This window comes from Nylanderia fulva, unplaced genomic scaffold (genome assembly GCF_048542155.1).
Source record: "Nylanderia fulva isolate GAGA-0341 unplaced genomic scaffold, ASM4854215v1 Scaffold1, whole genome shotgun sequence".
NCBI classification, from domain to species: Eukaryota; Metazoa; Arthropoda; class Insecta; order Hymenoptera; family Formicidae; genus Nylanderia; species Nylanderia fulva.
Window position 1 is genome coordinate 10,338,869 of NW_028189192.1, and position 10,493 is coordinate 10,349,361.

The 10,493-nt window shown below is 30.4% G+C and overlaps 1 protein-coding gene and 2 long non-coding RNA genes across 4 annotated transcripts in view; 2 read left to right on the forward strand and 1 right to left on the reverse strand.

Annotated features, from left to right (window-relative positions):
- Positions 1-267, reverse strand: part of LOC114942114 (tRNA dimethylallyltransferase) — a 74,619-nt gene extending 74,352 nt beyond the window's left edge. For both annotated transcript variants that reach the window (XM_029317426.2, XM_029317427.2), the window contains exon 1: positions 90-267. In XM_029317426.2, the coding sequence (XP_029173259.2) occupies positions 90-230 (141 nt within the window). In that variant the 5' untranslated portion in view covers positions 231-267. The remainder of the gene's footprint in view (positions 1-89) is intronic.
- The window catches only part of LOC114942113 (uncharacterized), a 187,256-nt gene that overhangs the window by 169,218 nt on the left and 7,545 nt on the right, over positions 1-10,493 (forward strand). The window lies entirely within an intron of this gene.
- Positions 3,608-10,100, forward strand: LOC146725320 (uncharacterized). Its single transcript, XR_014924471.1, has 3 exons — positions 3,608-3,678; positions 3,753-3,942; positions 9,615-10,100. It is a non-coding gene; the product is annotated as an uncharacterized LOC146725320 (long non-coding RNA).

Consider the following 10,493-nt stretch of genomic DNA (forward strand, 5'->3'; position numbering starts at 1 on the left):
GATGAGCACGTTGTGGAAAGTCGTGCTGCGGACTCCTAACCTCGTCGCGAGGTTTCGTATCGAGGCTCGAGCGTTATACAATTCCTCACCTGCATGCTGTCAGCCGAGATGATCTCCCCGGAGAAGTGACGAGCCAGTTCGATAGCTAGTCGAGATTTCCCGGAACCTGTGGCACCCAGAATCACAAGAATTGGCACACGCGACATTTCTATTTCATTTCTATCAACCATCGTGGCTGATCGCGGCACGGCGTACTGAGCGCATGCGCCGCGTTTTGCGCCGAGCGCCTGCTCGGTCCAAGGTCCGCCGTTCCACTGCGTTCGGAACGCGGAAGGTGAACTGCGCGCTAGATTTTAAAATCAGCGGCGTCGAGCAGCGCTCGACTCAGGATGATATCTTCTGCGTGTAAGTACGGTGTGAAACTGTCAGGCGGTCTATATATGATCCTTTCTATATTTAAATACAATATTCTATTTATAAATTCATACGTTAAACTGCGACCACGCGATTACATTATAAAACCATATACGTTGAAAAAAATTATTACATTCAGTATTTTATAAATTTATGCTTTGTTGCAAATTGCAGGCAGATAGAATTTATTTACATTAATGTAAGAATTTTAAAATAAAAATTATATGCACGCTTTTGATAATAAACACAATGCGATGATGAAACGTCTACGAATAGCATTGATTTCTGACGTAAATTTCGAGAAACAATATGATTTATATTGAGAAAACAAAACTAAGATTTGTATAAGAAATATTATTCATAATGAAACAATAAATAAGGAAATACTTCATCAAGATATCCACAAACCGGTGTATAAATTATAGTACAACACAAAAATATTGTAAAAGGAAGCAACAAATCGTAAATAAGATAAGTAAAAATCTAGAAATTAATATATTTTTTTTTAAATAAATTTTAAAGCTTTTTTTACTAAAATTAAAAGATTTGCTTTACATATTTGATTTTAAATAAAATGTACATTAAATTAATTTTAAAAATTTATAAAGAAAAATTGTTTAAATCTATTAAAGCATTATGTGTAATCCATTTAAGCATCCATAACATATATATATAAATTATTAAAAATTTTAAAAACTTGTTTTCCCCTCGTTTACATTTTCGATAAAATCGATATTTTACATTGTGATCCACAAATAGGCTGTTTATATTAAGAATTATGCTATTTCATTTACATAGATATTAGAATTTTTTACGCTATTTATACAATAAAATTGCGCATGCTAAATAAAGCAGTGCTTATCGTTCTATATGCGTTCGTATAATTATGCTTGTGACTAGCAAAGGCAATATCACGTGCGAAATAGCGCAAATAACTGAAACATTCTCGTGTGTTGCGTTTTATATATGCGTATGCATCTTGACACGTGTGTCGAATACGATGCACGTCATTCTCGAGTTAAATGTTTGCGCTATCTAAAGCTTATATTTTATTAGACTCTCAGAAATTACAATGTTAATGATATTCATTTCCATTGCTCGATGAATGATAAGTACGTAATAAAGTTACATTAACATTATAAGTAAATAATGACATTACGTTATCAGCATATTTTTTATATTCCAATAGATATTCATACGCCAACAACATAATAGTATTCGAAATAATAGTAAGTAACAATGATAAAAAAATTAATAATATTTTATTAATAATATTATAAAATATTAATAAAGATTTTGTATACAAATAATTAGTTTTATTTTTGTTACTTTAGATTAGCGAAAATTTTAATATAATATTTTACTCATATTAAAAATCTTTACTGGTATTCAAGTTCTCGTACTGATGTGTTCAATATTTCTTGGCTAAAGACTAGAAGTCCATAAAGTTTAGATTTTACGAAACTATGTCGTGTCATTTATCTCTGTAGTAAGCAGCTATTCAGTTTAGTCGATTTATAAATAGTGCTTTATGAATTGCAGCCTAACATTCAAGAGAAAATCCATTACCGATGACAGATAAATAAAGATCGCGATGATGTAAATCTTTGCTGCACCGTTCAGTTACAAATATTACTGTAGTAATAAGAAAACTGAAACTGTCATATCATTACATAATTTTTACAAATATGTCACTTTGTATATCTGACATATAATTATATCATATAATAAAAGAATGCTCTCTTATGTTTATGAAATAAATGTCATGTAAACAAATATGATTGCTGTCTAAAATCGGACATAGAAGAATGCGTTATGCATAAATAGAGATTAATGATTTTGTATGATATTGCACGTATAAGCGTGCACAAATTAACGCAAAAAGTCACCATTCTATATGTGTGTGTGTGTGTGTGTATTTAATAATGTTAAATCAGCAATTGATAAGAAAGCAAATTAATGTATTAGTGAGATGCAAATACGAAACCGACGTAATACAACACAGTCTTAGTTAATGCGACACACAATGTCGATGTAATGCCGACGTAACGTAAAACGTGATGCGAATGCAACGCGCGCGTAATGCAATGCAACGTAATGCAATGCGGATGCAATGGCGACCGAGGTGCACGTTGGCGTTTCGATTTTTACTATTTAACGTAATATGTAAACACATAAGCGACGCCAACGCGAATGCCATATATAGATTCAAACTTTTATATGTTTGCAATGTAATGCAATGCAGCACAATGTAGTGGGTGCAACGCGAATGTGACACAATGTATTGTAACATAATGCAATGAAAAAACCGTGATGCAGGCTGAATAATAAGAATATTGCATTTTATGATTTATTATTTTGATCGTACACAACACGCTCTTCAATAACATTAAATAATAAATAATAAATTGCTTCTATATTTAATTTTGCATTTTTGCATGTGTGTATCGCTTATACTTTTTTAGATGATCTGATATTTGAGAATATCGGAATTTACACTCTTTAAAAATTCTACTTTGGAATTACTTTTATAAATTAAAATACACAGCAAAAATTTATATGGACTGTTGTTTTACTTAATAAGATTTAACAACAAAAATGTACTTTAAACATACTGTTAATAATGCTCGAGAACAATTATATTTATAGTGTTTTAAAGAAGTATATAAATTTTTCCTATTTTTCTTATGTTTTAAAGCAAAATTAACCATATTAAAAGTAATTACATTCTATTCCATTTAATTATATTACATTAAATTTTTCAAAATTTTATATAACTTTTATATTACAATCAACATGCAGAATTATATATAACATTGCAATTTTCGATTATTATTGAACAGGACATTAAATCTGGCAAAGTAATTTTAATTGGAACATTATGGAAATTTTAAATGTGAAACATTCTCTTTTGCAAAAAAACTAATATACACAATATACATAATATACGCAATATACATAATATAAACAAAAATGTTTTATGTTTATGTTAAACGTCAGAAAAAAATTCAATTTGCAGAGTGATATAGAAGGTTTTTATTATTTATATTTATTATAATTTACGCAGGGAGATAATAAAGAACTCGAGTTTAAATTTGCTGTTTACACAAGCTTTTTTTCACCATCAACCTATCAAATTAACACTCAAAAATAAGATCTCTGACTATATTATTTTTAATCTAATGTTATTTGAACTCAAAACGATCATGTAGACGAACGTGTGTTCCGATGATTTTATTCTCTCCTATTTGGCGATATTGTTTGGTGAGTTGCATTCTTAGCTTTTAAAAACTTTTTATTCTATTTTTTTTTCTTATCATATCTCCTCTTTTTATTAGGTAGAATATATTAAGATAGATATCACATTACTTGGAAGACAAATATATGTTTCTGTGTCGAATTCCACGTTATAACGATATGAGCCGTTGGGAGGTGATTTCAAAATCATAAAGAATCATTTATCTCTGCATAAATTAATGACTGCATTATTACACATTGCATTTTTATTCTATGGACAAATTATAACAGGTAATTATCTTAAGATTTTTTTACGGATACGTTTAGATTTTTCACTGAAAAAGCTCCGAAAATGAACTGAATAGTTATTAATTAAAAATACTTTGCATATTTTACACACACACACGCGCGCGCGCGCGTACATTAATTTTGTGTGTACATTAATTTTGCACCTATTTTCTGTGTTTTGGATTTTATTTGTTATCACCTCTATTTATTTTATTAATATGGTTGAATATAATTTATTAATCCTAGAAGTGTCCCGCTAATGTGTCCGAATTAACGCTTATTAATAGGAATTTATAGAATTGGTCGAACTTTAATATCAAATAAATTAATTATCTTGGAAAGGAAGTAGATGAGGGAAAAAGAAAAATTGCAACGCTAAAATTAAATGATATAATATTTTAATATTTCATATAGAGTAATTCAGAATATAAATGTCAAGGAACTGTCTGACCTTTTCCTAAAGAAAAAAAAAGAATAAACATTATCGCACTGTAGTGTTTTCGCTAGCAACAAAATCTGTACCACATAAATGTCACGCTCGTTCGCATTAAATTAAATCAACAACTTATTATCATGTACACGTCAAAATTTTTTAATTGAGAAAATTATTCAATTATCAGCGATTTCTCTACGGTTTTATCGTTTGGGTTATATACAGAAATGTTTTCGCTCAACAGTACATATAATTGTTCGTAGCGATTAATCGAGGGAAGGAAGAACAAGCTTCCTTTTGCATAATTTTAAGTACACAACACAATTCTGTCTTTAATATATCTTTTAAAATTAACGAAAAAAAATATTGTCAATACAAATAAGCACTTAATAATTCTTTATACATAATTCTCGTACAAAAAAATAGTGAAGGCTATTTATTTATAAACTGCCTGTGTAAATTAAGGCTGTTTTATAACACACATACACACACATACATGTGTGTGTTTGTGTGTGTAATATATAAGTATAGTAAATATAGAGATATAAATATTACTTCTAAAGTAGTTGTTCATGCTATTTTATATAACTTCTGGTATAAATATTATTTCTCTTTTTCTTCTTTATTTTATCTATTATATAATATATTCTTATAGTTTGTAAGTATATTTTGACTCCGTTTTCATCATGGTTGTTTATAAAGATCTGTACAGTATTAATAAGAATTGTACGGAAGTGATTTTTTTAGGCTGGGTAGCAGCGACTTGGCGACAATTTCATCCGATAACAACAGTTCGAAACATACGAAAATCGGAGGAAATAGTCATCGAGAAGCTCATCTCTGTTGTTTTTTTTTCTTTATTTGCGTATAATTTAACAATTTTCGAGGTACAATGAACTCGGAGCGCATCGTTGCTTCGTCTCTGTGCTCGCACAATATTTTAATATTATGCAGACGATCGTGTAACAATATCTCCAAATAATATAGGGTCGACAGTTCCGACAAAACGTTCACATATATATATATATGTATATATATATTCAATAGTCGAACTTAAAACCGAGATACAAATGAAACATCAAATTCTTTTTCATAGAAATTTTTTCTTCAAATTTTCATTTCTACAAGTAATTTATAATTATCCAACAAAATCATAAAAGAAATCACTTTATAAAAAGATCACTATAAAATTATAAAATTTCTTTTGCGCGAAACATAGTTGAATAGTTTTTCCACGCTCTTATCTCGCTGGGAAACTCGAAGCACCAATTTCTAAGAGCATCGAGAACGAAGCCCGGACGAAGCAACCTCCCTCTCTATATTAAAGCAGCTAAGTCTCTGTAGTGCTCGCTTCGTGTACATCGTCTCGATGAGGAAGCATACGATGCTGTCACTAAGAAATACAAAAACACGACATAAACGAACGCGTATCTAACATCGTCTCCTTCCTCGTCGGACGTACAAATAATTAAAGAATATCTTCTTGTCATTTTTTTCTTTTTTCTGAAACTGATTTTCTTGCAAAAATAAGAGATTCTATATATCTATATGTATATATACATATGTATACATATATGTATATATATGTATATATACATACAATTTTTCTTTTATATATAACGTCCGTTTGCTCCGATCTTTCCTAGCTTTTTTAGTATAAGCTCCATTATATAATTTGATACAGTCCTTATTCACTTCTATTGCGCCAGAAACGCCTTAATCGGCTCGCATAATTATATTTATTTCAATTGCTGTTATAAATCCCTCGTTTCAGTTAAAACGGGAAATGATGTTTTCGATAGCGATGGCGTATAAAAATAAAAAGGATAAATAAAAAATATCTTCTCTTACTCTCTGAATAAAAGAATCTAAGTTACACTAATTATTTATGATCACTATGATCAATTCTTATACTACCTCACTACCGTCAAGCCCCTCGCGTTTTACTCTCGCTATTCTTTATCACTCTTATTCTTCCTTTCATATTTTCGAACTTCTTTCCCTTCCATCTCATTCTCAAACTTCAGATTCGACACAATTGCCTATAGTTTCTTATAACAAACTATATTTATTTTTTCATATACATATATAAAACTCTCTCGTATAAACGATCGTTAGGTACACATGGTATTATGTATGTATAAATTGCAATGAGCGAAGTTGAATTTCGATTGTGTTTTGGGACGACAAGTTTGCGCCTCGATAGTTGTAATCTTAATTTTATGAAAATCGACGATTAAAGTTCAATGAAAATTCTAGATATCTCTTATGACGAAAAATAGGTCTGGAGCTAGACGGAGTGGATGACATATATAATATATATATATATACAGGGTATTTTATTTTAAATCTTGGAATTGTATATAATCCAGATCTTTTAAAAAGGGCAGGAAAAAAATGATTAAGCAGCGAGAAGCATCAATTTGAAAATAGAATCTTATCATATTTTTAAAATAAAATTTTGTCCACACGATTTTTTAAGATAATCATGAAACGTGAGAGATAAAGTACCCTGTATATATTACACGTATATATTCATAAGAAAAATAAAGTCTTGCTCCGGTGTTGCGCGAAGAAAAATAAGGTTCGAAAGCAAAAAGGAATACAAATTTCTGGGCTTCTGTAATAATAAAATTTTTCATAATAAATTTATATCTAGTCGAAAGAAGTGAAGTTTATCCTATTTCTAATGTTTTACGATGTGTATATATATATATATATATATATATATATATATATATATATATATCGTATAATAATATTATATGCTTCAACAGCCGTTCTTTTGCTTAAGTTAAAGCTAGATTGACATAAGTCATTTACGAACGCTATTTTTTTACGTCTTCTCTTCTATCCGTACTATGTAATTTTTAAATTCTATCTAGCAGGTACGTGCGTACTCTTCGTGACGGATGCGAGGTGTTCGAGAAATTCGATCGAAAGCAACTTGTGCAGTTGCATAAATTAGCGACATAATGGAAACTAAATGCTTTTGTTCTCAAAATTAGTTTCCGATTTTTGTGTACAATGTCAACATGTCAACAACAAACTTAACAATCTGAAGACAAAGATATAAATTCGAGACTTCGCAAAAGATAAACTAGAAGCAATGTTTGTACTGTAATTCCATTGGTCGCGAAAGAATTTTCTTATAATATGTTTCCTTTCGCGCGATTCTCTGTCGATAAAAAAATCGACAATCTGCGAGGTCATCAGCTTATATTTCCTAAGTCATTTGCTACGTCAACGAAATACAATTTGCGAAATTTATATTTGCGAGAATTGTTCCCGCATTTATGTAAAAGAGAATCTTGAGTTAGATCGAGACGACAACCATGAAAAATGTGCATTTATTCAGTGCGTGTGCTCTCTTATAAAAATCTATGTAGTTATCTAATCTAAATATTTAATTCTGTTAATTCGAAACCATTAATTACTAATTCATGAACACTCGGTTATATATTTAAATGCTATTGTGTATAAAAATAGAAATAAATATAGTTTCTTTTCCTTCTTTTCTTTCTTTGCAAAATCTCGTCATAGAGCCTGGCTTAATTTCTGACTGTCGTCTCAAACACGTTGGGAAGGGATGAAAAATTATTCGGGAAAAAATCTCCAAGGGACAAGAGTACTAGCAGATTAAATAAAGAATGACTATGTATAAGACGAGAGAAGAGCAACGAAACATCCTCGCGATCCGTCAATCAGGTTACTCTCTGAGCAATTTTTGATGAAAAAGATCCTTGCCGAGAGAAGACCTACCATTCTATCTTTACTAAAAATAAACAAACAAACAAAAAGGAAATAAAAAAGGAATCGGGAAATGCATTCTTAGGGTCGACGCTACGAATGTCGAGACCCTGAACTCTATCGCACATAAATCGCACATTAAATACATCTACGATACGGCTGAAGGGCCGAACCTCAGTCAACTACTATCTTGTTTTATATATTTCATACTATCTTCATCCCTCTTAATTTGGCACGATACAGAGAACTCACAGGTCGGACACACATGCAAACGAAAAATGCGGCATAGCAAGAATTTACGCGAGAGAAGGCTTTTCTCGTTCTTATAACGGAACGAAATTTGCTGCGAGGTATACATTGTCGAGTTTCCTTTCAATTATCCTACGATCTACTGTTTAATTTAACCGTCGGTTTAAAAGCAAAGGAACACTCTTCCATCAAACGCGAGAAGTCTGGTTGAAAAGAATTTAAAAAAATCATTCGTTAATTTAGAAAGTTAATAAGCTTTCATCTATTAACAAGCGTTCATTAATTTAATCATTATATTCGTAGTTGACAAGAATAATGAGATTCTTTAATCTCATTATTTTTACGTATTTACACTGAAACAAATGACTAAATTAATACATATTTAGTTCAATACTGCCAAATAAATCATTTATTTGAAACAAATAAATTTATTTGTTTGCCTTTCTAATTTCTAAGTTATTTTAAATATTTATGTGTTTTAAAAAGCATTTTCTTATATTAAATAAATATTTTTCGTATCAAATAAATATTATCAGTATCAAATAAATGATTCATTTAGCAGTATTGAAATAAATACTTATTCGAATTAAATACATTTTTTTCAGTGTATACACGGCAAGATTAAAAGAAATCTAAGGATTTCTATAAGAATCTTATAAGAATCCAGAATCCATCATATAGATTTCGTGAATCAGGATTTAACGTGTATAGAAATAATCTATGAACTAATGTTTTTGGAGTATTTTTATCGAAATCCATACAGACTTTTCGCGTTGATTTCTCGTGCATATACGAGAAGGATCATTAGAAATCGTAAAAAAAAACTAATAAATTATATTCAAACCACTGTTATCCTAAGTTAATAAATGACGAGCGTGTATTCTTGCTTGATTTTTCGAGTTATCTAAAATATCGTAACCTGACTCTTGGCGATGACTTTAATTACATAATTCATATATAAATTTATTTTGATATTTAATGTAGGGAAAAGAAATATGAAAATACGCACGTAAGGAGACATCTTATATGGAAAACGATAATGTCGAGAATATTCGAGAGCGCGAAATGCGACATATATAGTGAAAAGAAATTTTCAAGAGCTTTAAATGGCATTTCTTCGAGTTAATTAAAAATAGCTAATCGCGCGCGATGTATATGCGCATATGTCTTTGATGTATCAATTCGTGAAAAATTAATGTGAGTCTATAAAATGTATACAAAAGAATGTGTTAATTGTTTTCAGGAATCTCTCGCGATCTTTTGACTGAACTTGTAATGTGTCCTTCACGATCTATGGATCCCCGATCGATTGGAAAAACTGTGGTCGCCCGTGTTCCGAACTGCATTATTACGTTGCGTATGTATGTATATGTGTGTGTGTGTGTGTGTGTGTGTTTTATCCATACACGTGTACTTACAAATATATGTCATAAACTTGGGTCGCGATTAAAAATATCCCGTGTCATTAAATTAATATTTATATAATAGTTTCTATATATTTAGTTTAACTGTATCCGTCTGCGTGTCATGTGTTTGTGTGTAATTATATGTCTATTGTATAATTAAAAAACGTCAGCTCGCGCGATTTTTTCCTGACTCTTTCGCCTAAATTTACTTTTTAGTTTCTTCAATGCGACTATGTATCTCTATTTCATTGCCGCTCTACTTTTTATTCATTTTTACCCGGCCTTTGTTACTATTTATAATTTGGACTATTTGCGGGCGAAATGCGCACACATATTTATTCGTGTGATATATATCTTTTGTATATGTCAACTGTCAGTGAGCGCACGCGCGCGCGCGAGTACTGTTTTGCATTGTTTTTCTTGAAAGGTTTTCACCTTCGCGTTCATCTTTCATCTTTCGACCGTAAAAAATATGCATACAAACGAATACTGTTACCTACAAATGTAATGAACACATTGTTTCTGTTTTTGCGCCCTTATATATATGTGTGTATATATATATATATATATATATATATATATATATATGTATAGTAATATAAAAAATCATCTCTGAGAAGACACTACGCGCTTTTCCACTTGTATCTTCAGCTGATCTCTATAGCATGTTAATTATTCGTATGTCATACATAATTATGCACATTATTTGCGTACAT